Source organism: Bos mutus, chromosome 2 (assembly GCF_027580195.1).
Source record: "Bos mutus isolate GX-2022 chromosome 2, NWIPB_WYAK_1.1, whole genome shotgun sequence".
Classification (NCBI taxonomy): Eukaryota; Metazoa; Chordata; class Mammalia; order Artiodactyla; family Bovidae; genus Bos; species Bos mutus.
Genome location: NC_091618.1, coordinates 8,742,273 through 8,769,893, shown reverse-complemented (window position 1 = coordinate 8,769,893; position 27,621 = coordinate 8,742,273). Strand labels below are relative to the sequence as shown.

General features: G+C 53.1%; 1 protein-coding gene across 3 annotated transcripts in view; it reads right to left on the bottom strand.

Moving 5' to 3' along the window:
• MAN1C1 (mannosidase alpha class 1C member 1) overlaps nt 1–27,621 on the bottom strand; it is a 155,683-nt gene that overhangs the window by 28,297 nt on the left and 99,765 nt on the right. For 2 of the 3 annotated variants that reach the window (XM_070383133.1, XM_005895930.3), the window contains exons 3-5: nt 7,436–7,551; nt 4,976–5,056; nt 574–668 (exon numbers count right to left, since the gene is read on the bottom strand). In XM_070383133.1, coding sequence (XP_070239234.1) covers nt 574–668; nt 4,976–5,056; nt 7,436–7,551 — 292 coding nt within the window. Of the gene's footprint in view, nt 1–573; nt 669–4,975; nt 5,057–7,435; nt 7,552–21,637; nt 21,768–27,621 lie in introns of those variants that run through there. The other variant, XM_070383136.1, reaches the window with a different exon arrangement.

Genomic DNA, 27,621 nt, shown 5'->3' with positions numbered 1-27,621 from the left:
TTGTTTTATAGGGGGGACTCACAATAAATATTATTGAAAATTGAGTTGGAAGTCCTGGGCTCATATCCTAGGTGGCCTTTTACTGGCTTATGTGACCTCAGCCAAGGTCTTTCCTCCTTGGAGTCTGAGCCTCCATGGGGTCGATGTTTCAAGAAGCCCCTCAGGGCTCCTGAGATTTAACTCTGAAAGGGGTTGAGGGTGAGGGTCAGCAAACCAAGGTCCCTCTGTCCATGGTCCTGACTCCCCAGCGGCTGCGGGTTCCTGCCTATGGTGGGAGGTGTGATGACCCTCCTGGCCAGGCATCTCAGCTGAGGAGGCGGGTGGTTGGGGCACAGCTGTGGGGCTGTGAGTCATGGCAGCATTACAGGAGGGTCCCAGAGGCTCGGCGACCCTGCTCTCCACACCACGAAGATCAGGTGAGTCCTTGGCTAAGGCTGGCTTTCACTATGCCACCCACTCCCTGTGATTCCCGCACCAGAATCACCCCACCCCGCCCCCCACCTGCCACCCTGTGCCTCAGTTTCCATGCAGATGCAGCCAAAGCCACAAAGGGGAAACGAGAAGGCATCCTACCTTTTGAAGTTCACCACGCCTTTTGGGATTCCTGTGGGGGTGTCGAAGGCTGGCAGGAGTTTCTCTCCCAGCTTGATGGCCTTTATCCGGAATACCTGTAAACACCCAGAGTGGGAGGTTTATGAGGCTCTGGGGTCAGACAGGCCTGGACGTGAACCTGACTCCATGACTTCCTGGCTCAATTCCCCTCCGCGTTTATAAATTAAGGACCCTACTACCTTCCTCAGAGGGTTGCTGGAGCAGGAAAATCAGATAACGTTTGTAAAGTACCTACTGTGGTGTCAGGACCAGGAGGAAGGCTCAGTGACTATGCTGTGACTAGGGTGACTGTCGGGAAGACGGAGCGATCAGGGCAGCGGGTCACCAATGTCAGCGCTGCCCAGGCTGGGCACACGGGAAGCACCTTCAGACAGAACGTAAGGAGCACTGGACTGGGGGCTCCAGGCCTTGCTCCCCAACTTGGCTTCCGGGCGCTTCTCAGCAAACCTCTGCCTTCGCCCACGCCATAAACCCAGCGGAAGGGCCTTTCCCCCTGACATTCTGAACACCCTTTCTGTTTTGCAGCAGCAAAGGTGAGTGGCTAACCCAGGGATATGATGGCTAGGGAGCCCAGGTGTCAGGGGCCCTGCCCAAGGCTCTGGGCTGCTCAAACTGTTCTGATTAATTCAAAATCACCTGTGACCCTCTGAGGAAATAAATCATCAAGGAATTTCCAACAACTTAACTTTATGGCTACTTATTCCAGTGTTGTTTACAATAGTAGAAAAAAGGCAAATACACTAAATATCACGTAACAGGGAAATGGTGAAATTATGGCTTTTAAGTGCAACCACTGAAGTGATGTTGCAGATGGTTATTTTATAGTAAAAAAAAGGGTGGGTTATGATCTATTAAGAGACAATATTTCACAATGGTGTAATTCAACTTTCGCATGAGGAGAGGTTGGGAAAACACTGAAATATTAACAGTGGTCTTCCCAAAGGACTAGGCTCATGGAGGATTTTCATTTTCTTCTTTCGGTTTATCTCTATTTTCTGTGCTATTTACAATAAAAGCAAACCCACAAAAAGGTTATTTATTTTTTAAAAAGATGAGATGCAAGTCCCCAGGCAACCACTCCTGGTGAGACAACAAGCATCTCCTTTCCCTTCGGGGCTCCAAGGGGGTCTCAGTGCGCTGGAGCCCACTGTGTGTTGCTGCAAGACGAAGCGTTCCTGAGGCCTCTCCGTCTAACAGATGCAATTTATAGCCTCTCAGACAGCCGTCTGGGGACCACAGTGGAGAAGGAGTTTGTGAACACCACCTGGGATTGGATTAGAGGGCTCTGTGGAGCAGGTGTGGTTCTTGTTTAGGAAGGAGGGTGGGAGGGAGGGAGGGAGACAGACGAATTGCACCTGGGGACTGGCTGTGATGGGTGCGAGATGATAATGTCCAGTGCCAGACAGTGGGTCCTAGAAGTGTGGACAGGGGCAGCACAGCAGAATCCCAAGGGAGTTTGTCTAGACACCAGATTCCAAAGCCTCGAATCATCCCAGAAGCCACCGGTTCAGTAACAAGGGGCTCTTGTTTGAAGGTCCTGATATCTTCATTTGACCCCCAGGGGGGCTGAGCACAGAGGCACAAAGGAACCCATGGGGACCCTCACGCAAGGCTGGGGCTCCAGGCTGCCCTCTGCTCAAGGACTCCAAGCTAACTGCTCTGAAATGCTCCTCTCTCCCAGCAAACCACATCTCCTCCTTTGGAAGGCCCTCCTGCCGACTGGTTCAGCAGGGTCTCAACCATCCCAGGCAGGATGCTGGGGGACTGTGTAGATAGGAGTAGTACCATGGGGAATAGAAAGCCCGTCCTCCTTATCGTTTGGAAATGATGCGTCTTATCTACGTGAACTTCAATCCTTGCAACAGCCTTGGGGAAGACAAAACTGAGTCTCAGAGAAGTAATTTGCCCGAGGTTGTGGAGCTATGTTATGTGGCTCTTTTCCAGGCCACACGCTAACCAACACAGAGAGAGTTGGCCTCAGACAGTCACGGTAAACAACGGGCAGTGGCCTCCTAGTTCCAGAACAGGGGTGAGAGAGACCGGCAGATTACGTGCTGCAGAGCGGAAAGGGCTCTGGACTGGGAGTCAAAGCCCAGGTTCAGATCTCCCGTCTGGGCAGCTGCGTGACCTTGGGTGAGCCATGTGCTGTCTCTGAGCCTCCTCTGCACAAAGCAACAGTGATGCGTGCCCTGGCTGCTTCAGAGAGAGTCCTTTGGAAATCAGATGAGAGGATGTACGTAAGTGAATGTGCTATACAAGCTGTAAAGTGAGCTCCGCATGTCACTCGGTGCGGCTGTGGCTGTACTTGTCTTTCTCCTGGGAGCGGAGTCTCAGGGGCTCCACCTCCTGCAGGTTCCCTCTGTGGCAAGAAAGACCTCAGCACCGGAAGGGATGTGGGGGCTCCTTCACCGTCCATTCCACAAACACTCATAGGAACAGCCCACCCCATGGATACCCACTGTGGGCAAGACGGAGGAGGAGAGAGGAGGGCGTCCTCACCCTCGTGTGGCCAAGTCCCGGTTGGTTACAAGCAGTGATGCCGGGCCAGGCTGAGCAAGAGCTAGGACCCAGGCCGCGGGAGGAAGGCCACAGGAGCCTGTGTGACCTGCACCAGATGGCTCTCTAGCTCTTGGTCTGCATACCTGCTAGGGCAGCCTGGTCTATGCCACGTGGAGGGAGGGGTCAGTGAGGCGTGTCTGGGGGGACGGGGCAGTGCTGACCACCCAGGAGCCTGCCTGCTCAGGGGCTCTGTGCTGATCGGACTCTCCTGGGGCCTCCTGGACCACGGCGCTCACACCACACCCCACTGCCTGCTCTGCCCCCCCAGAAATCATTGGTCCTACACCCACGGTGGGCCCTGAGCTGTATTGCTCCTCCCCAATCCTGGACAGGAGGCTGGGGAGTGCCTGGGCAGAGCCTGGTGCCTTCTTCGACTCCATGTCATTTTCCTGTCTTGGGGTTTTTCAAATGACATTCAGGCCTCAGGTGGCTCGCAGGGTTCCCATGGGCCATTGGTTCAGTTCAGTTCAGTTGCTCAGTCATGTCCGACTCTTGGCGACCCCATGGACTGCAGCACGCCAGGCCTCCCTGTCCATCACCAACTCCCGGAGTTTACTCAAACTCAAGTCCATTGAATCGGTGATGCCATCCAACCATCTCATTCTCTGTTGTCCCCTTCTCCTCCTGCCTTCAATCTTTCCCAGCATCGGGGTCTTTTCCAATGAGTCAGTTCTTTGCATCAGGTGGCCAAAGTATTGGAGTTTCAGCTTCTGCATCAGTCCTTCCAGTGAATATTCAGGACTGATTTTCTTTAGGATGGATTGGTTGCATCTCCTTGCAGTCCAAGGGACTCTCAAGAGTCTTCTCCAACACCACAGTTCAGAAGCATCAGTTCTTTGGCCCTCAGCTTTCTTTATAGTCCAACTCTCACATCCATCATTTGGGGACAAATTGGTACAAGCAGGAACCTCTGCTGAGGAGATCAGGCTTGAGGGAGAGGGGCTCTGAGCGACCAGAGATCGAGGGCTCACTGCTGCCTCCACACCCTTGGCATCCAGGGCAACCCAGTGACTTCCTCTGACAGCGGCGGCAGAGGCTCCCCGCCGGCAGGGAGCAGGACCATTGTTTGTCTCTAAGTGGACACAGCAGTGATGTGCAGAGCAGTGCAGCCCTCTGGGTAATGGAGACATGACTGATGGGTGACCCATGTGCTGGGGACTCAGCCACCTTGCCCCTCAATCCTCGGACACTCCCAAGGGATGAAGTCCCCGCTCTGTGATCTCAGGGTTCCTTACAGTGCGGAGAACATGGGCTCTGGATTCTTTCAGCCCTGGGTTTGAACCCTTTCCCTCTCGTCCCATCTCACAAGAGCTCTCTGACTCCATGGGCTTGGGATCACCCCACGGAGGGGAAGGCAGGAGGCCCAGGAGCGGGAGAAGGAACTTGCTCAAAGCCACAGGCAGGTGCCCCGTGTGGGTGACAGGCAGGTTTTTCTACTCCGTGCCCAGGGCTCCACCTTCTCGCCTCATTTCAAGGCTCTCCTTCTGGAAGCCAACGCAGCTGGCCTGGGCTGAGTGGCCAGCAGTGGCTGCCCACCTCCCTGGTCACACCCTTGAGACCTGGAGCTGGTGTCTGGCCCAGGAGCAGCTGCCCTTAAAGATTTACCACCACTTGGGAGCCACTTCTGAGCAGCAGAGTGGACGCGCCGGACAGAAGAGGAGGAAGAATCTGTAGGTGGCCCTATGGAGATGGGATGTGGATCCCCTGAAACCCCTGTTTCTTCATAAAATGAGGGGGTGGGGTTGGTGTTCTCCCAAGCCCTCTTCAGCCAGGATGACCCAGGGGCCTCAAGAGGCCAACTCACCTCCTCTCCCGTCAGGTAGAAGGCTGAGAGGAGTCCTCCGATGTACCGGATGTTCACTTCAAACAAGGATGCTTCTCCACTCTGTAGGGCAGAAAGATGGGGAGGGCAGAGGGGATATTCATGAGATCCCTGCAGGGTTCCCTGGGGCCTGCTGGGCCCTAGAGACAGGTCACACCTGCCACCCACTGCCTCTGCCCCACGGGCCTGGCCACACTTGGGCCAGGCTCCAAGCCCTTGCCCAGCAGGTCAGGCTCCCCACGGTGAGGGTTTTCAGAGCAAAAGGCGAGAGGGATCAGCACCTGCCCGGCGGCAGCTACCGCACATTTACAGAGTTCCAAATAAACACTGGGCTTGGCTTCCTTCCCTGGCCCTTGCCAGAGGCCATCGGAGCAAAGTTATGCCTGGCTGCTCTCCAAGGAGCTTGAGAACGCGCCGGGGGAGCTGCCGGCTGAAGCTTAGCCGGAGGACCGGCAAATCCTCTCCCAGTCTGGCCCCCTCCCCTCTCTGAGGGAGCCCCCTTGGCTTTGCAGGAGGCTGGTGTGGCCCTTCTTCGGGCTGACAGGGCAAGCAGAAGGTTCTCAGAGGAGGTTCTGGGGCAAAAGGAGGGCTGCCAGGCAGATTCTGACAGGCAATCAGCACTTTCTTAGCCTCCGCTCCGCAGCCCTCAGGGTACACCCACACTCGCCTTCAACATTGTCGTCTTCTTTCTGAAGCCTGGACAGCGAAGCAGGGGTATTGGGGCATCACGCTAAGGACCAGATCTGGCTTAATTTCCCACCTGAGCCACTCACTTGGCTTTGGGACTTTGGGCAAGATACTCAGCCTTTCCCGCTCCGAGTTTCCTCTTCCTGAGCGGGTGGACAGCAGATGCTGACTGGGGCAGGGGAGAGGCCTGCCCATTGCCTGCCCAGGGCTGGGTGTGGCTCCAAAAAGGTACCTGTTATCATCCCCCCCTTGCTCCCGAGGGTTCCCTTTGCACGCTTCCCACACTGCAGTCTTTGGTTATTGATGACAATGACGGCCATCCTTTTATCTGGGAGAGCTTGTCCACTAACAGAGCACTTGCAAAGCTGGTCCTCTCTTTTGCCTTCCAGTCCTTGGTGAAGTCATCACACCCACCTTTCAGATGAGAAAGCCCAGACTCAGAGAGGTGAAGAGCCCCCACCTGGCTTTCTTCCAGGGACACTCCCTAACTGTCCCCGGGCTGCCTGAATGCCCCTAGGCTCCCCAGCCCTGCCACCACCCGGCCCCTCCGGCAGCTGCCTGAGGCCCACTCTCTTCCCACCATCTGCTAAGGGGCCAGATGGGCTATGGAGCCACTCCTGCCTTCTCCCGCCTCTGCTCCCGTAGGAAATGGCAGGATTCTGCACGTCTTCACCTCACGCAGACTGGGCAGAAGTCACAACAAGCTTCAAAATCACCACAGGGATGATGGCATCACTTTATCACCAGTGGACTTTACAGTGTGTTATCAAATGCTTTTTACAACCCTCCATGGTCATCCATCCTTACAAGCCTGTGCATTAGGCACCAGCATCGCCCCATCTTTCGGGTGGGAAACTCAGGTCCAGGAAGGTCGCATGACTTTTCCCAGCCTGCGGGCCGAGCCGTCCCCTGTAGTGTCGCTCTGCCAGACCTCTTCCACCCTGTCTCTCTGCCCTGCTCCGCGGTGACGTGGGCCCCTCTAAGAGCAGAGGCGTCCACTCTGCCAGGAGCTACAGGAGCTGTCTCAGTTCACAGCAGGACCTGTCACTCATGGAGCCCCGGCTGGAGCCTGACGGTGGGCTTTGACGTGACCCCACCATCTGTCTCCATGTCCTGCTCCCCAGACCACCTAAACGGCCTCTCCCTGAGGGGAGCTGAGACTGCCAGGATGGATCTGTCACTTTAGCCCAGGCTGGGAGATCACTGGGAGAGGCAGGCGTCTGGCACTTAAGGCTTCTGTACCATCCATACGCATGAGCATTCCCTCCCCAAGGGTCTGGTCCTTGAGGTCCTGAGCAGGGTTGCCTGCAAAGGCTGGAGACCAAGAGGGCCCCAGACCTGGCCTTGGGCCTCACACCAGATGGCCTCCGTGCCCCCTCACCTGTCTCAAGAGGGCAGCGTGGGGACATATAGATGGGCACTCCGGCTCAGGGCAGGTCCAAGCGGATGGCCACTTCTCCCTTCCTAGAGTCGCTTCCCCTGTTGCAGCTGTTCTGTCTGACAGACTTACTCCCAGAAGGAGCTTCCTGGGTGGGAGCAACGTGCCTGCAGTTCAGGCTGGTAGATACTCATGGGCTGTGGGACATCCCCACCTTAAGGCTGGTCACAGGGGAGGGCACTTGGCACAGAGTGTTGGGAGCCCTGGCTCTGAGAATGCCCTGCTGGGCAGCCTGGGTCTCAGAGATGGGAGGCGAGCGGGTGGCTGACCTCTCAGGCCCCTTCCAGCCCTAGTAGCCCAGGAGGTCTCGGACTCACCACATTCAGGTGGAAGCTCTCTTCGACCCAGGCCTTGGCCTCCTGGAACTCCTCCTTCAGCTCCATGAGGTAGAGGGTGTCGAGGGAGTCGATGACCGTGGCCCCGCTGAGGCCTCCTGCAGGCACAGAGGATGCAGGGCGTGACCCAGGGTCGTTCTCATCCTTTCCACCCCAACCATAAGCCATCATTCGCCAGGCCTCCTCTAAATACCTGGGCAGGCTCCCAGGCACAACTCAGGGAGACTCCAGGGTCACCAGCCTTTAAAGGCACATCTGGGATCCAGAGTCCTCCCTTTGCTTCCTCCTCAGGGCAGCAAAGAGGGGGTGGTGGGTCGGGGAGACAAGTCCAAGGGCTGAGCCGCTTCCCAGACCTTGGTTCACTTTTATGTCCGCCAGCAAGCCAGCTATCAGCACCAGGCGGTACCTACCACTTTTCTGTGATGCTGGAGGGTGAGGGGAGGGGAGGGTGAACTGGCATTTGGTCGACAAAATCTTAAAAAATGTGCTAGTCTTCTGACTCAATTCCACTCTTTATTTTATGCTAAGAAAATAGATGTTCATAAATATTTACCCAGGGAGGTATTTATTGCAGTAACATATAATGGGTGAAAAAGTGAAGTGAAAGTGTTAGTTGCTCAATCGTGTCTGACTGTTTGTGACCCCGTTGTAGCCCACCAAGTTCCTGTCCATGGAATTCTCCAGGCAGGAATACTGCAGTGGGTAGCCATTCCCTTCTCCAGTGGATCTTCCCAACCCAGGGATAGAACCCAGGCCTCGTAGGCAGACCTTGAAGGAAGATTCTTTACCATCTGAGCCACCAGGAAAGCCCCAAATATAATGGGTAAAAGTTGGGGAACAAAAGCTCCAAGTCCAATAATAGGGGATCAGTTATACTAATTGTGGTTTATGTACAAACTAGGACATTATGCATACATTCACACAAGTGAGAAAGACTATTAGTTGGGGAGATAGCCATAGGATCTGATAAGCTAAAAAAATTAAATTGCAAAAAAACCCCACAAAAAAGCAGAGTATAATTTCTTTACTGTTTGCCAGTATGGACAAGCTGGTACAGAATTAAGTCTGGCAGGAAGTGATTCAGTGGTTATCTCTGAGGGTGAAGATTACAGGTGCTTTTTGATTGCTTCTAGCTCATGGATTATTTTTATAACCAGAAATTTATTTCTGCCTTAAAAAAAAAAGGAAAGACAGTTTGAGCAAAGAAACCAAACACATACACAGACTAAAGAGTCCATGGCCACCCCTGGGCTTCAGACTCCTGTCTTGGGAGTAAAGGCAGAGAACACTGTACCGTTTCCCCCTCACAAGCCGGACAGAAAAGCAATGAGGAAGACCTCCCCATGTGGGACAACAGAGCATGGCTTGTAGAGGATGGTGAAGGAGGAAAGGAGGGAGAAAGAGATGTGCTTGGTGCCACCTGGAGGGCTTCCTGGAAGAGATGGCAGGCTCCCATCAACTCTGTACTACAGCCATCACAGGCAGCAGCAATTTCCTTCAGGGACTAGTGGGTAACTTAAGAGGAGTATTGTTCCTTCAGAGTACTCCTTCCCCAGATGCTGCCAGAGCTGGCCAACGGGTGCGGAGCCCCACTTGAGTTTGAAGCACGGCTCTGCGGGCCCTCCTGCATTCAGAGCTAATGTCTGATCTCCTTAATTAGTGCTTCCCTGACTGCTCACTTGTGTTGACTTTGCAGAGTAATGCCTATGAAACTCAAACACTTAACCACCTCTCTAAGCTGGGCAAGGTCAGATAAAAGGCATGTCCTGGAAAAGGATGGGAGGTAGACCCAGGAGAAGTTGGCAGAAAGTTAAGTCTGGAGGTTAAAGAGCCATTTCCAGGAGGAAGGGTTTTGCAAGGAAAAGTAGAGGGTGGGGAGGGCTGGCAGGGGGTGGGGTAAAACGACTCACTTCCCAGTCCAGAGACGTGTGTCCTGGGATGGCTTTGCTATTTGGGTTGAACTGAATTTCCAGAATATCAACCCCTCCCACACTTAAGCATTAATAGGAAAACACACTCGAAGCCAAACAAAGTCGATCTTTTCCTGGTTTATCCCGGCTGCTTCCAGGCAGGTGTCCAAGGCTGAACACAGTTCGTGGGAGCTCTGGACCCTCCTGAGGTGTTCAGGCCTTGGGACACAGATGGGCCACACACGGACGAGACATGCCCAGACCCCAGGGTGCTGGCCTGGCATCCACGCTCCGGGCTCTGATGCCTTCCCTTCACCACAGGGCCTCAAACCTGAGTTCTTAAGGGCCTGGAGGAATTCCTGAGATCCCCGCCTTGCCTCACCCCAGGATTTCATAGACGAGGACCCCAGAGAGATCTCCTTCAAGTTTAGGCCAAGGGAGGAGAGGAGCCCAAGGCTGGGCCACATGTAATGTGTTTTCTGTATGAGGGCGTCTCGATTCGCTGGGAAACAATTTCAGATCTGCTAGCTGAGCCTTCTTCCTGGTGGGGCCAGGAAGCTGCTCTGATCAGTGAGGAGAAGAGAAGCCCAAGCTGCGTGTCCTTCAGGGCCAAGGGCGAGGCGGCCCAGAGTATCTGATTTCTGGATCCTGTCCCCCAGCTGCTGGGTGTTTTCACCCCGTGGGCCCTCCATCTCCTGGTCTGACCCTGAGCCCAGAGGCCTCGGGACCTCAGCTGGGCCGGGAGGGCAGCCAGGGAGCCTCGTGATCAGCTGTCCTCCCAAACACTCCCGAGGCCGCTCACTAAGAGATCTGCTGGCAGGGTTCTGCCCTGGCTCTCAGCTTCCTCTCACCCCGCCCCCAGCCACCACCCTGCTGGGCCGCAGGCCAGCAAGTCACTTATTGGAAAGCTTTTCGTTTCAGGCCAGAGGTTACCTGGTGGCCCGGCCGCCAGGCAGGAGAGAAGGCGTGATACCTTCTCTGTATCTGCACCTGTGGCCCATCTGGGGTAGCTCCCCCATGGAAAAAGAGTCTGTCTGTTCAGTCAACAGGCCCACAGACTGTCGGGAAAGAGCCAGAGGGGCGCAGAGAGTCAGGCAGCTGGCTCGGCAGCTTCCCTGGGCTGCAGCAGCCCACGCCCCCAGCTCTAGCTCTGAACTCTTGTTCACAAAGGACACCGCTGGCTCCTGTTTCTGCCGGGGCAGGAGGCAGTGGTGGTGGTGGTTCAGTCGCTAAGTGGTGTCTGACTCTTGTGACCCCATGGGCTGTAGCCTGCCAGGCTCGCCCTATCCATGGGATTCTCCAGGCAAGAATACTGCAGTGGGTTGCCATTTCCTCCTCCAGGAATAGAGGCAGTGGGGTCTGTTAAAAAACAAAGAAACAAACCACAGCTCTGGGTTCAAATTCCAGGCTGGGGCAGCAACATATCCCCTCTAAGTGCCAAAGTTCTCATCTGTAAAATGAGGTAAAGGCCCCTGGGCCAGGGTACTGGGGAGCCACTGAAGGTTCCTGAGCTGGGACGAGGGTATCATATAATGCCCAGCCTAAATGCACGTGTACATGTCTGGCCTGGAGTAAGCGCTTAACGAATCAGTTTACTGCTCTTATTTCTGGGGTCCCTTAGCTCACCTTGAAATTCTGGCCTGGCCCAGGGAGGCATGGGTTCACATTCTGGCTCCATTAGGTACTAGCTGTGTGACAGGGCAAGTCACTGTACCTCGCTGAGCCTCATTTTTCTTATCTGCAAGATGAATACAGTAGGACCAACCTGATAAGGCTGCTGGGAGGGTTAAATGGGGCGGTGGATGAAAAGGAGCTGGCACGATGATGGGTACACGTGAGCTTGCCCCTACAAGCAAAAATGTGACCCTCTCTGTCCCCAGCTGGCCCTGGGCAGCCCCTCCACCAAGTCTTCTAGGGTCACTGAGGCCTTGTGATACTCTTGCATTTACTGGTCTCTCACCACCCTGTGGGGCACTAGACACAGCTTGTAAAAGTCTTGACCTCAACTTAAAGGAAAAGCGTCACATGGGTCCCACCTGTGTCCGCTGCCTCCCACCCCTGACTTGGCTGTGCTGCTGCTAAGTTGCTTCAGTTGTGTCCGACTCTGTTCGACCCCATAGATGGCAGCTCACCAGGTTCCCCCATCCCTGGGATTCTCCAGGCAAGAACACTGGAGTGGGTTGCCATTTCCTTCCCCGATGCGTGAAAGTAAAAAGTGAAAGTGAAGTCGCTCAGTCGTGTCCATCTCTTAGCGACCCCATGGACTGCAGCCTACCAGGCTCCTCCGTCCATGGGATTTTCCAGGCAAGAGTCCTGGCGTGGGGTGCCACTGCCTTCTCCGGACTTGGCTGCACACCTGCCTCCGAAAAGGTCTACCTGCCTCCCAGGCCTCTCTGATTCACCCTGTACATTGTCACCTTACCTGTCTTCCTAAAACCAGATCTACTGTGCCCCTCCCCAGCTCAGGAACCTGCAAAGGCTTTGCAGTACCCATGCAACAATCAGGGACAGGGGGTGAGGCCTTTTGGGTCTGAGTCCAGAGGATCTGGCTAATATCATCTCCCATCCAGCTCCGCTTCCTGGACACAGGCTGCGTGCTCTGCCCTCCCTACATTTGCATGTGTGGTCTCCTCTGACAAGAGAGCTTCTCTGTGCATCTGGGCATACGCAAAGCCTTCACCTTCTTCAAGGTCACCTCCCACTGGCAGCCTTCTCTGATTGCACCCAGCCAACCTCTTCCTGCCCAGAGAGCCTCCATAGAACTTTCCCAGACCTCCCATTCGGGTGACCTTCTGTGAGTTCCTTGAGGCCAAATGCTCCCAGGGCTTCTTTCACACCCCTTCCCTGCTACCCCAAAGGCCAGAGCCCCCAACCCCAATGCCATCCACCATTCCCTGCAGCCTCAGCACCTGCCCTGACTTCTGTGATACTTCTGCAAACTCTGCTAAGAATTGCCTTGCCCATCCCCCCTTCTCCTGCAGGATCTAGAGCCCACCCAGGGCCTCCTCGGCCAGGAAGCCACAGTGATCCTACCCCCCACAATCTGCATGAGGTCTCACCCTCCCTGAGACGTCCTCACCAGCCCCTCGGGGCCCACCCTCGAGGCTTGTGCACTCTCATCTCCACAAGTGCTCCACTCTCACCACCATAATGGAGCTGTCAATTTACTGCCCTGTCCTCTGTAACAGCAGGGGCTCAGCCTGCAGCAGGGTCGCCTCCAGGCTCAAGAGACAGCTGCCAGTGGAGTGGGCAGACAGGAGGGAGGAGACCCGGCTGGCCCATCTCCTGCATGGACTCCCTGGCCTTGCTCTGGCTCTGGGCTGGGTCTTGGCCTTCAGGACGCTCCTCTTCCTCTTGCTTCTCCTTCTCACCCTGTGGTTGCTTCTTTCTAGCTTCTTCGCTGGTTCTTCCTCATCGCCAGGCCTTGAAAGCGTGGGGCTCTGTCCTTGGGCCTCTCGTCTGTTCTACTTCCTTTTCTTAGTGACTCAATCTGGCCTCACGGCTTAAATACCATCCACGTGGTGCTGATGACTCCCAGATTTAAATATCCACCCAGGACCTCAAGCTCCGGCCCAGACGCACTATTCAACAAGGCCTTACTCACACTTCCACTTGGAGATCTAGAGACATCTCGCCTATAACTTGTCTGAAGGCAAATCCTGCCCCTCCCTCCCAACCTGTCCCTCCCACAGTCTTCTCCCCTCGGTGAATGCCAACCCCCTCCTCCCAAGAGCTGTGGCCCCAAGCCCTTGCCTCTTCATCTCTCACCCCCACATCTGGTCCCGCAGCAGATTTTGGTGGCTCTGTCTTCATAAGAGGTCCAGCCTCTACCCGCTCCTCACGTCCTCCGGCCTCCCACCTACAGAAATGCAAGTCGTGTCATGCCTTTCCTCTGCTCAAAACCCCCAGGGCTCCCCACCTGCCTGGAGGGCTGTGATCCTGCCCCGGCTTCCTCTCTCCGCTTGGCCTCCCTATCTTCATGCCAGCTGTTTGTTGCTCCTGGAGCCCTCCAAGCCCTAGAGCCTTGGCCTTGGCACTTGTGATAGCTCTTCCCTCTCTCTATCTTCAGCACCTTAATCCCTGGCAACGTCACACAGGGGTCTGCCTCCCTGTTTACCGTCTTCCCCAACAGAGTGTAAACTGCTGGAGGGGAGGCTCTGTTTTGTGCACTGCAGTCCTCCACTGCCTAGAACAATTCCTGCCCATCACAGGTGCCTGATGAGTATTTAGGAATAATGGGGCCCCTTCCCGGGGCAGGGAAGGCTTCGAAGGGGCTGTGGCTCATTCATATCTTTCCATGTTCGGCTACAGTCTGGCACCCAGAGGCATTAAAGGTAAATGTGTGGGTTGAACAGACTGAACCTATCACGTGGGCATCTTCGGTGGCCACGTCCAGGGAAGCTTAACTCTGTGCTCTAGGTTCTGGTGCCAATCGACAGAGGAGACCCTCCCAGCAGGCTGTGGCCAGATTGGCCAGAATGGTTGAGCGGGTCACACCACTGCCCTGCACAGAGCTATCTATCTCACTCTATGTCAGGCTCTACAAGGGAAGGACCCTGGGACCCCACGGCCTCCTCCCCTGAGGGCTGCCTGGCCATGAACCACCCTGCCCTGCTGGACTGTGGTTTGTATCACTTCTCCAACTCTGCCATATTAATGATGATGAGGTTTTTATGTGACATTGTATTAGCAAAGAGAAATGGGTCAGGCTGGGCAACATAAGCTCCAGAAAGAACATTTAGATAGAAAAAAAAAAAATCACCCAAGGCGTAGCCTATTACCACAATATCCCCAGAGCCAAATACTAATGGTTGCATTTAATTTGATCATACAATCCAGAGACTTTTCTTAATCTGTAAAGCAACAACACAAATGTCTTTCTCAGCTTCCAAAGAAACCAACGTGGCTGTGGGGCAGGTTGAGTTCCCAAAGATGGATGCCATAGGACATCCTATCCCACAAGAGAACCTCTGCCCACAGCTCCTCTCCTTGAACCTGGCTGCAACTTTGTGACTACCTGGAATAACAGAACAAAGCAAAATGGATGATGTGCTAGTTTTCAGGGCCAGACTTTAAGGAACAGGCAGTTTCGACTTCCTGTCTCTTGGAATGCTGGCTCTTGGGACCAGCCACCATATTGTAAGGAAGCCCAAGAGAGCCCACAAGGAGAGAACACGTGGAGAAGCCATACGTACGCTATCTGATGGACAGCCCATCTGAGCTTCCAGTCAACAGTCTGCATCCATTCCAGACATGGGAATGAAAAAGCTTCCAGAAGGTTCCAGCTATCAAGTTACCTTCAGCCTTCAAGCTTTCCCAGGTTAGGGGCTGTATATCCTGGCAGGGAGATAAGCTGTCCCCATTGTGCCCTTTCTGAATTCTTAGCTCACTGGATCTGTGAGCATAATAAGACCGCTGTTTTAAGCTGTAAATTTTGGAGTAATTTGCTATGCAGCAGTAGTAGCTGGAATGTTCTGCCACATGGGTTTCTATGCGGATGAATTAAAGCGATATCCCCACTACCCCAAAGCACATTGTTTAAAACTACCTGAGGTCTTCTGTGAAAGAGTGAAAAAGGAGAGTGAAAAAGCTGGCTTAAAACTCAACATTCAAAAAACTAAGATGATGGTATCTGGTCCCATTGTTCCATGGCAAATAGATGGAGAAACAATGGAAACAGTGACAGACTTTATTTTCTTGGGCTCCAAAATCACTGCAGATGGTGACTTCAGACATGAAATTAAAAGACCCTTGCTCCTTGGAAGAAAAGCTATGACCTACCTAGACAGCATATTAAAAAGCAGAGATATTACTTTGCTGACAAAGGTCTGTCTAGTCAAAGCTATTGCTTTTCCAGTAGTCATGTATGGATGTCAGAGTTGGACTATAAAGAAAGCTGAGCACCAAAGAACTGATGCTTTTGAACTGTGGTGTTGGAGAAGACTCCAAGGAGATCCAGCCAGTTCACCCTAAAGGAAATCAGTCCTGAATATTCATTGGAAGGACTGATGCTGAAGCTGAAACTCCAATACTTTGGCCACCTGATGCAAAGAACTAACTCATTAGACAAGACCCTGATTTTGGAAAAGATTGAAGGCAGGAGGAGAAGGAGACAACAGAAGATGAGGTGGTTGGATGGACATGAGTTTGAGTAAACTCCAAGAGTTGGTGATGGACAGGGAAGCCTGGGGTGCTGCAGTCCATGGGGTCACAAAGAGTCGGACATGGCTGAGCGACTGAACGGAACTGAGGTCTTCTGGCTGCATAAAATATTTTAGGGATGAGGACTTCCCCATTTTTATCAGGTCTGGGTTATTTGTTTTCCTCCGGGAGGAATTTTTTCCTTGAAGCTTTCCATAATGATTAGTTCCTGGATTACATAAAGTTGTGTTCAGGGGCTGAGTATTTCCAGGAAAAGGTTTCTTGGTGCCTCCGGAAGGACTAAAGATATTTTTAAGGAAATATTCTTGGAATCCAACAGAATGTTCTTACGAGAAGCTGATTAATAAAAGGTGATCAGATCTGACTGTATCACTGCCCTTTTAAAAAGCTCTCAAAGCCTCCTGTTCTTCAAGTTCAAAGTCCTGGGCACAGTGTGCAGGGTGCCTGTGGTCCAGGCTTGGCACCCTCCCTAGTCTCACCTCCCTTTTGCTCTCTTTGCACGTGATGCTCTGCCCAGAGCAGACCACTAGCAGCTCCCCAAACACCCTGCAGTGTCTGCTGATGCGAGCGCTGTCTTTTCTCAGGATGTTCCAGAACCACGAAGCAGAGCTGACCGCCCCCTCCTTTGCAAGCCCAACTCGCTCTGCAGCAGGCGCCTCCGTCACAGCACGGTCCACCCTGCATCTGACATCTTTGCCCGTGAATCATCTCTGCCCATGAATCATCTTTGCCCGTGAATCCTGGAGGGCAGTGGCTGGGTCTGACTCTTCCCAGGAGCCCCAGCATCCATCCTTAGGCCAGGCACCAAGAAGGCAAGAACAAATGGCTGCTGCATGAATAAATGGCTGGTGGCAATACCCACAGCACTTTCTTAGGGATTTCCAAACATTTCACAAGCTCTTTCGGCCTCAGAGAAAACACAGTGCTCATAGCAGCAGCCAGTTATCCGAGGAAAGCACTGTCAGAGGGACATGATGGGCAGCTGCTGACATTAGGGCCCTGGTGGAACTAATGGCTTCCTGCATCCTTCCCAAACACATGCCACGCTTTGCAGCCACAGCCGGCTGGAGAATGCTTGCTGTGGCTGACCGCCGGATGACGTTTACTGCGACGAATGGCCAGACACGGTTCACTGAAGCAGCCTGCTGGACAGGGTTCCTCATTGGAAAACAGGGTGTGTTTAAAAATGTTAATGTTTCGTTTGCTTTTAAATAAGAGCTGGGGGTGCAGGCTGACCTGGAAACTGGCATTCAGACAATTCCCTGCAACAGTGCTGTGTAACAAGCTCTGAACTGCCTTCATCTCAGAACACCTCATAGAGAAGAAAGGCAGATGGAGAAGCTGGAACTCAGGGCGCTCACAGCTGTAACCAGACTTTTCAGACCACGTGACTTTACAGACTTGGTTTTAACCCAGCTTCATCCTTTCCCAGCTGTGTGATCATGGGCAACTGACTTAACCTCCCTGGGGCTCAGAAAAAATGGGACAATGGGGCCTCCTTTTGAGGACAGAGTGGCCAGTTGAGATGGATGTATACCAGAGCACTCAGCAGGCGCTCAGTACCAGAGAATCTGATACCCCCAGCACACAGTAGGTGCTCTGTGCACAGGGCTGTTATCATAAGGCTCAGTTCTGGCAGAGGAAGGCATACCCTTGGCCCAGCAGGAAAGGATGGCACAGCCTACGTGCCAAGCAGGCAGGAGCTGCGGGCTCTCAGGAAGGCAGGACCAAGCTGGCCAGGCACTCTGGCATTTTTAACACACTTCTTGGCAAAAGCCGGAGTCCTGGCTGCTCACCCCAAGACACCTTAAACCCAACCGCTGCTCTGTGTAGCTCCTGAGGGCAGACCCAGAGTCCCTCCATGGTCTGGCTTGCCCCTGCAAATTAGACGATTGCTCAGTACTGTCCCTTCACCTCCATGGGAAGGGTAAACATCCTTATTCCATCAGCCTTGGTCTTATCCATGTAACCTTTTTTGGCATCATGGTGGGAAGGGAATTAAAATCGGCTCTGACTTTAGGCTCGGCCCTGAGACTTGCCAGTGGGATTAGTGGACATGACTTGAACAGAGGTTTGAAATAAGCTAGCATGGGTGGGTTTGCCCTCCTGCGTGCCCACCTTTCACCAGGAGAAGAACAAGTCTCAAACAGTCACTGGTCCATGAAGGATGACAGATGGATGGAGCAGACCTGAGCCAGCTGAGCGCAGCCTAGATAAACCAAACCCCAGCCTATTTGCAGCCACGTGAACAAAAAATAAATGCTGGCTGTTGTCTGCCACTCACTGTGGAGTAATTTTTTACATGGCATTATTCTGGAAATAGATGACTGATATAACGCCCTTTCAGTCCTATTTCTTAATAGTCTTGGCATGTTTTCTGTACTCTAGCTAGACTACAGACTCTATGAGGTCCACCTTTTCTTACCTTCCAGACCTTTATTATGTCTGCTTGGACGTGCCTCCTCTAACCCAAAGTGTCTCCACAGATGGCCAAATCCAATGTCTACTTTAAGTCCTAGAGAAAATGCTGCTTCCTACATGAAGACATCCCTGATTGCCCCCACCTGGACCTGAGGTCATCCTCCTCTGAATTTTTATTAAGTCATCCTCCTCTGAATTTTTATTAAAAGAACTGCTTTTCAGCTTTCATTACAGAAATCTGTGTCCTTTTCTCAAGTCCCTCCCAGGCAGTGAGTGTCTTCAGGGCAGAATCTAAGCCTGTTTAACTGAAGCTGGCACAGGCCCTGGAGAGTAAAGGTGTCACTGAGATCTCCTGAATGATGCCCTCCACCCACTGCCTCCCATCTGGATGATGAAGACTCTGGAGAGCCAGGGCCCCTACCAGAGGCTGTTCCTAACATGGTGGCAGGTGTGGAGGGGGTTGGAGGGGGAGGGCAGACCCCAAGTCCATGAATCTCTGAAATCCTGGCCCAGGGAGGACACCCAACTGAAGTTCACTTGTGGGATGTGGGATTCTCCTAAATGCCAACCACAGAGGTTAACAAGAACAGCTGTAGACAGCGCTCCGTGCTGGGCACAGCCTTATATGTTTACACACATCTTTTTTAAGCCTTGTGAAAACTCTATCATTGTCCCTCTTTTACAGGTAAAGATGGAAACTTCAAGAATTAAGTCACTTGCCCCAGGTTCATTCATTTACCCGAAAACACACTGTGGAGTCAGGCTGGGCCTGGTGCTGAGCACAGTGGGGAGCGGACAGTCCCGGTCCCCACCCTCAAGGCGCTGAAGGTCTGGTTGGGGAGAAAGACACCAGCCAGGTATCACACGATGGCACCGAGTTACAAAGGACCGCGTGCGGTAGAGGGAAAGCGAACAGGGGCATGGCCAAGCCTTTGAGTTGAGGCCTGAAGGAGGCACGGGAGGGAAGAGGGGGTCGGGGCAGGCCAGGCAGATACACAGCAAGTAGAACGGAGCGGGGAAGTCTTGGCCTGCTTGTGCAGCAGAGAGCAGGTGTGGGTTGGGTTGGTGAGAAAGAGGGAACATAGTGGGTGGTGAGGGGTGGTGGGCCGGACCACACAGGGCCTTGGGGGCTCAGGAAGCTTCGTGTGGATGGCTTAGGGACCCCAGCTGCCTGGTGTTTTAAAGCGACACATAAGCGGTTGTGTGAAGAGTGTCCTTGAGGGGGACCCAGTGGAGACTCCAGGTAGAATAATCCCGGGAGCGGCCCATCTTGGCTGGGGAGTGCCCTCTAGTCACTTAGGGTGAGTAGGAGGGAGGCAGGGAGCACCTGGGCCTGTGCTTTGAGATCCCCTGAAGGCAGCTGGAGACACCCTCCGGCTGGTGGGAGGCTATTTATCAGTCCAGGGTAAGGAGAATTAACCAAGAGCACACGGCAACATCAGCCCGTCACCTCACTTCAGCCCCGTTGAGGGGAGCCCTTAGCTGCCCTCTGAAAGTGCCAGGGCCTCCCAGGCCCATGGACGCAAGGTCACAATGTCATCTTGTATATACATGGTGGGCACACAGAGCTACGCACTGACCACGGCAAACACAGCCTGCAGGCCAGAACCAAGAGGCACAGATGCAAGGCTGTGATGACAAGATGAATGACGCCTCCCGGAAAGGGGAGAAGCAAGGAGATCAGAGAGGCCCCATTCACCCCAAGAAGCATAAAGAGGCGGCAGAGGCAGTGCCGGGAGAGCCTGGCTCAGAGCTGTGCCCCGGCCGAAGGCCCCTCCCGTCGCTTGGACGGCTGAGCTGCAGGGGACGGGCCAAGCCCTGGAGCCCCACTCACTAGCTGCCTCAGTTTCCTCATCTGTACAATGGAGCAACCACACCTCCACCCTGCAGAACCACCCTGAGGGTCAGAGATCATACCACTTCCTGTCCACAGCCAGCCTCGACTGAACCTGTGTGGAGGCAGACGGGGGCACTCTTTAAACAGCCTCCCAACAACCCTCTGAGGAGGGTGCAATTGTGTTGCTCTTTATCAAGTGGGGAAACTGAGGCTGAGACAGGTCATGGAAGGTTCCCAAGGTTGATGAATGGGGAGCCAGGATTCAACTCAGTCTGTCTGCCTCAGAGACTCTGCATTTCATTGGTGGGTCATCTTGCTTCTGTGCAATTTCTGGAAACTTGGCCAGGTTCAGAGGGCCTGAGAAGGTCCCAGAGAGGTGCCCACAGCCACAAGACCCCCAGGCCAACTCCTCAGGGCGTGGCGGCACCTGCCACCTGTGGGAGGGAGCAGTGCCTGTGTGAAAGCAGCTGGTACCTCCCGGTAGAAGTCCTGCCTTGATGCGCAGACAAGCCTCCACAAAGCCTTCCCAGATGTCCTCGAGGCAGTGATGCTTTCTCCCTGCACCATTCTGGGTCCCACTGCTGATCACCTGGCCAGGCCAACTCTGGGAGTGTCCCTGCTGGTCTGTCTCTCTAACAAGCAGGAGCCTGGAAGGCAGAGATCCTGCCATATTCATCTTGAGACCATCTACGATGGCTTCCCTGGTGGCTCAGATGGTAAAGAATCTGCCTGCAATGCAGGAGACCTGGTATCAATCCCTGGGTTGGGAAGATTCCCTGGAGAAGGAAATGGCAACCCACTCCAGTATTCTTGCCTGGAGAATCCCATGGACAGAGGCTACAGTCCATGAGGTCACAAAGAGTCAGACATGACTGAGCGACTAACACACACACACACACACACACACACTCACACTCACACTCTCATACCAGGTGTGCGCAGTAGGGTCTGAGTCAACATAAACAAATTAACCTGGAGAGAGAACTGAGGAGCCCAGCAGGCAGGGGCAGAGGCCAGACCAGCTGGCCCTCTTCCCATCAGGTCCATGACGGCCCCCCCTGATTCACCCTCAGCATCCAGGGAAGAGGAGGGGGCTGGCCCCCCTCCTCCACAGATACCTGAGACCTTCCCTTTCCTTAATCCATAGACCCCTTTCAGAATCTGCTAGAAGCCACCCCAACCCCTCCCCTTTACTAAATGGACATTTGTATGCATTTTACACAGAAAGTAGCACAGGCTTCCCACTGGCAGACCTATCTGGGTTGACCACCTAAGTGAGATGGGGGACCCTCTGGGCAGATTTTCATTTCCTACAAAGGATGAGGTGAGGAATTTATTTTGGAGTCAGGGAGATGTAGAAACAAATCCTACCTTACTATTTCTAGCTGTGTGATCTCTGGTTAGCTGGTTTACCCACATAAACCTCAACATCCTCATCTGTGAAATGGGGATAATGTCAGGTAATGCACATTATTAGAAAGAGTGCATTAATAGGTGGACAGGGAAGTTTGTTTTTCCTTTAAATAAGAAATAAGAAAATCAGCTGCAGTAATTGCCTCTGAATCACCTTTCACTTGATTTTATTTGATTTCTTTTAATAGGCAACAGTAATAATGGAAAAAGCATAGGCTTCTAGTCAAAATGTTTGAGCCTTGGCTCTGTGTATTACCAGCTATGTGACCACAACCAGATTCCTTAACCTCTCTGAGCCACGAGTCTGCATTTATCAAAAGGGACTAATAACATCCCCCTTGAAGATGTGGGTGGCTTGATGTGGCACAGAGTCTGGTAGAAAGAGGGAGCAGGAGGGGAAGGGTCCGTGCATGAATGAAACAGGGAGAGCTCCTCACCCACCTGCCCATGTGTACCCACTTCTCATTCCTGGTGCGACAGCCCTGAGCACGCTTCCTGGGTGAGAACTGCTTCTGTTTTAGATCTGGAGCCCAACGCAATTCACAAATGCAGCAGACGTGCCGTGGCCCAGAAGACAACTCCCTCTGCTTCAGAGAAAACACACAGTTCAATTTCCCAAAGATCGAACCTGGGAGCCTTTCAAGGCTTTCCCAGTGAGAGCAGTTCTCGGAATTCTCAGGCGCCACCCTCATGCGACTAAACAATTAAAGCCCAAGTATTTGTCATTCTCAGCAAAGGTTTGCGAGGATGAGTGAGAAAATGAAAAAAAAAAAAAAATCTGATTTCAGCGGCACAGTTTTCAGAAATGTATGGTAATCCATTTTTGTCAATCCACGGAAGGCGCAGCTCAAATCATTAAAAAGCCATCGTACTTAATCATGCATGGAGAAGGCTGGGCTGTGACTCTCAGATCATTTTCAAATGGTTTCAGGTTAACTTTCAAAAACTGACAGGCAAGCAGGCAGGGGATTATGACAGATGATAATCTGAAGAATTTCTGGTCCTGGTTCTCAGAGGATGAGGGATTTATTTGAGAAAAAATTGCCACCCAGACCTCAGCATGATGGCAACGGTGAGGAAGAGTCCAGGATGGATCACCCGTGACCTCTGCCCTCAGGGAGTCTGCAGCTGCCTTCTCAGAAAGACAGCAAGTTCAGAGCAAACTATTAAGTAAGCAAATAATTGTGATGCATTCTGACAGGGGCTAATAAAAGGCGGAAGTTGACCCAGTGGTTAAGTCTCAGCTGTGAGTGTACAGACCTGGGTTTGGGATTCGTCTTTGCCACCCATTCTGTGACCTCACGCAGGTTCCTGAACCTCTCAGTCTTGGGTTCCTCATCTATAAAAAAGGATAGCCAGCTCATAGGCTCAGGAGGTTACGACTGAGCTCATTCCTATAAATCCTTTCACGTGGTGCCTGGTACTGAGCTCTCTGGTCAATGCTGGCAAAGCAGCTAACTCCTAACTAGGAAGCCTCCCAGGTGACCTCTGATTGGGATCAGGAAGGATAAGTGGGAGTCTGCAGGGATGAGGGGTGGAGGAAGGATGTTCCAGACAGAAGGCACAGCACATGCAAAGGCCCTGAGGTGAGAGGTTGGCCAGGGTGGAGCACAGGGCGTGTGGGGAGCAGGATGAGGGAGGGAGTGCTGCAAGGGAGTCCTCCTGTGAAGGTCAGTGACTGCCAGGCTGAGGCGTTCAGGCTTTATTGAAGGCGGGGGCAGCCTTTACGACCTCAGAGGGTCAGGGACATCCTGTGTCTTCTTCCAGGTCTTAGTGCGTGTTGGTTACTTGTTGAATTCTCAGGGATCGCCTCTCATCAAACTCGATCCAGGCCTTTGTGTAAGAAAAACACCCTCTATTAGGCCCAGTAGTGGTCATGCTTCCCCTCCTCAGGGCAGAGCCGTTGGGGGGGAACCACCATCCAGTCAGACACTGTGCTCCCCACTTTTCCCACCTCCCTTATCTTTAGGTGGGGCCCTCTGACCCAGTTCTGGCCAGTGGAATATGGGTGTAAGTTACATACAGACTGAGCCCTGGTCCGTGAAACCTGCTGTGGGATCCTCCGAGGCTGAGGTGACCTTGGGAGTCACAATCTGAAGATGACGGAGCCTCTGTTACCCTGTCCCTGAGGGACCGTGATGGGTGGGGCTCCCTCCTCCTGCCATTTGACTTTACACAAGCAAGAAATAAATGTCTGTTCCCAATCCATACAATAATCTCTGGGTTTATCTGTTACAGCAGCTCGCATTACCTTAAATAAATACACCCATTACAGCATGACTGTGGGCATGTTATTTTGCCTCTCTGAGCCTCAGTTTCTCTAATGCGGAGTGTCGTGAAGGGCTAATAAGATGAGATGTGAGGGAACACATTGCTGGTGTTGTGGCTTCAAATCTCTCCGAGAGCTTGCAGGGGAGGGCACTTTGTAGGACTCCTGCTGCGGCAGGGGGAGTGCACGCAGCTAAGGGCTTGGAGATGCTCCGGGCAAGGGGTCCAGATCCAGCAGCAGATCCTGACCTGGACTGGAGACCCTCACTCCGGGCTTTAGTTCTGCCCCTTGGCAGAACTCCCCAACATGGCTGAGGGAGGGGGCTGGGGCCTGGCTCTGTCTCTTGGCTTCTGCTCCCCTGGGAAGCAGTCAGCCCAGCCTCCCTGATGATAACTTGTTCCAGCCTCTCACAACTCATTAGCAGGAAATTGCATGCCCTGCCAGGAAGATGCACGTCTGATTTTTCAGACATGTCAGGTAGACACTGTTATCAAAACCTTGTCATGTCTCTGCATAGCCCCGCATCCTTCTCTGAGGTCCTCCTGGCAGGCTCTGTGCTCAGGGCACATGCTTGCTATCTTGGGAGATTGAAGAGCCTTATTCAGTTGAGGATTCCGCCAGCCAGCTTGCAAGGAGCAGGGGCTCGGGACGGAAGCCCGTGTCGGTGGCCGAGGCTCACGCTCCACCCTGCCTCTAAGCCATCCTGCACCCCCAGCCCAGGATTGATGCTGAGACCCGCAGAGGAGACAGAAGAAAGGCCTGAGTGGTCTGTGATGTGCTGAGCTGGATCTGGCCAGAGACAACTTTAACAGGATCCCGGTCATTACGTGTCCTTTTGCGGACAGGGTTTCCTCTCCCATGGACTGGAAGTAGGGATGGAGAATGCCCCACCCCCAGCCTCTGGAGCCCGAAGTCGGGGCAGGGCCACCTCATCCTGTACACATGGCCCCATGGCCCCATGCTTAGGTGGGTAGGTGCAGACATTGACCTTCTCCACCTTCTGTGCCCTCACCTTTGCCCGCTGCCCACTGGCCAGCGCTAGTGGAAGGCATGTGAAGAGCTCTCAGATCACCTGATGGAGTAAAGACCATCAACACCCTGGACTCGGCTCTAAGGAGAGACAGAGAAGAAGCAATGACAAGGACAAAGTGCATCCATCTCCACAGTCTTTTCACACAATAATGAACCTGTCTGAGCCTTATATCCTCTCTGAGGAATACCATTACCCTTATTCCACTGAGGAGGAAACTGAAGCTCACAGAGATTCAATGACTGGTGCTCAAGGTAACCCAGCTAACGCACCAGGCAGTAATCTGAGCCGCACCCTGTGAACATCTCATAATAACCACAGTCACTTGCTTAGAAGGTCCTACATACCAAGTCCTAGACCAAGCATTTGGTCAATTCTCCAGCTGACGTCATATGATCTCAATTTCCAGGTGATCTATGGAGGCTCAGAGAGGTTAAGCAACTTGTCCAAGGTCACACAGCAAGCAAGCAGTAACCACAGCCTTAATGGCTATGGTGGTGCTCTCTCCTTATACCAGCTGGCTCACCAGCGAGAAGGGTTCCACCTGGGGAGGGCAGCAAAAGAGGGAGGCTACCAGATCCTACCAGGCTAAAAAGCAGCAGACAAAATTGCACACATGCTGATCACCACTCCATTAAAACCCCGAGGGGGCGTGGATTGGATAGGGTGGGATCTGGTAGACAGTTGGGTGGCTGTCTCAGAGTGAAGCAGGGCCTGGCAACTTCTGTTAGCTCACGGTCTCCCTTAGCTGAGTTTTCCTTGTAAGGATGGCTGAGGGTCAAAGTGAAGAGGGGCCAGGTGGGCACAGGTGTGGTGGCTCCTCGGCTCCTTGGCCCCGGCAGCAGGGGGTCCTCTCTCCCTCTCCCAGGTGCAGGAGCCACCTGGCCAGGTAACCTCTCCACCTCACCGCATGCCAGACAGCCTTCAGTCTCAGGCAGAGATCCCAGCAAACCAGCGCCCACTGCGCTGAGCATGTGGAGCTTTTGAAACAGCCAGACTTGCAGAAGAGGGGCCGAGCAGCTGCGACAGCCCAGGCAGTGCGTGTCTGTGGTCCCCCATCCCGGAGGCCAAGGCCAACGACCTGGTCTCCAATTACCTTCTAAGAGGCCCTCCGTGATGTAGCCTCTGCCCTCTGGGCAGCTCATTACCCACCTCTCCTTTCATGCTCCAGTCACTCTCAGGGCAGCACACAGGACTGCCAAACCTCCTCCCAGGCTGTCCTTTCCGCCCAGAATGCCCCTCACCTCCGCCTGCCTATTCTGCAGCTCTGGAACACAGCTCTGTTGTTCTCAGTTGCCCTGAATCCACCCTCCAGCTTTCAGACTGCTACACATCTTAAACTTCTGTTCAAGCAAACACTTCAGGAGAATCCTTCCAGAACTCCTGCTGGAAGGCAAGGTGGGGTGGAGAAGGAGGGTGGGGAAGGGGAGAGGCCTCCCGAAAGGGGAGGGGAGGTGGCCCGAGGGTACCTGGCACACCCGTGCGCTGCGGACTCTGCTGCAGCCTAGCTGTAAGCTGCCTCTGCAACAGCTCCCGGGCTCTCACGCTGCTGTGCCTTTGCATGTGCTGTACCCTCCACCCAGAAGGGAATTCTACTCTTCTCTATCCGAGCAGCCCCAGCTCCTGTCTCAGGGCCCAGCTGGATACTACACACTCTGCCATGCTACAGAAGTGGGCTCCTTCCTCTATATTTTCTGCACTGCGTATGTCACAATGACATGTGGGTCCTTTCCTCGAGGAGAACTCTTTAGGGATAAGGGACTTGGCCAACTCATCTTTGCATCTCTTTTATCAGCCCAGAATTGGCCTGGAAATGTCTCATGAGTGAACGAATGAACCTCCTTCTCTAAGACCTCAAGAGGCCTAATTCCCCTCTTCCTGCTGGGCCTTCTTCTCCAGTCATGAGAGGAACAAACTGCCCTTTGTCTTCATACCACGTTGGTATTGACCAGAGTTGGGTTTTAATGGCGCTTTGACAAAAGGCAGCACCCACGTTCATTTTCCTTGGCTAATTACATTTCCCAATTGAAATGCTTATCTCTGGGCTGATGTTAAAGACATAATCAGTTTCCAGAATGGATTCAAAGGAGGTGAGAAGCAAGAAAATAATTAAGCTAACTTCTGATTTAATCAAATAATTAACTAGATTAAATCGGCTGTTTGTGATCTACAGCCCAGCCCAAGCCTGGGGAGTGCATTTCTCTATCGGAGAGATTATTTCTGATTGTTTTAGAGATGGAGAGCCTTTCTTCTGAGTAGTATGTAAAGGACTGACTCCTTCAACTGAATGCAAAATCAGAGTGGCAGGACCCCAGCTTCCTGGTTTAGGTAAAGTATTCTGGGTTTAGGGAAAGAAAGCTTCAAGCAGGGAGGGGTGCTCTGTTTCAGAACCATACCTGGACACTCGTGGCACAAGGGTTGCATTGCTGGCCTTAGTTTATCCATGCCCTCTGCCCTCTGAGCAGGCTTTCCTGCCCTGTCCTCTTATTCGGCACTCAGGCATGTGGCTAACTTTAGCCAGTGATAGCCGATGTGATGTAGGCAGAGGCTTGAAGAAACACTTGCATGGCCATCACTGTGTGAACATTCTGGGACTAGACCCTGAAAAGGAAAGACATGTGGAGCAGAGCTGAGTTGACCAGTTGTCCCAGCCAAGGGTTTCCTAGGATAGTTCACAGTCAGCTGTCCTACTTGAGATCAGCAGAGTCACTTAGCTGACCCAATCTGGAGCTGCTAAACCCTGAAGGCTCCCAGGCTAAATGAAAGCTTAGTGTTACATACCAGTGAGGTCTGCGAGTGTGTGTTATGCAGTGTCACTGGAGGGCTAGATTATCCCTCAGCCTGGGATGATCTCTTCTCCAGCCCCAACCTTTAGAAGGTCCTCTCTACCCTCAGTTCAGCATCATTTAGAACCCTGGTAGGTGACCAGTAAATATTGGGTTGGGCAAAAAGTTCATTCAGTTAGTGAATACACTGTTCAATTAAGTTCTTGGTGAAAATGAAAAATGTCTTTTATTTTTACTTTAAACTGAATGAACTTTTTGGCAGACCCAATATTTACACAAAAACTCATCTGATCTTTACAAAGGCTCCTGGGTGGTTGTCAGGACAGGGATCATTTGCCCC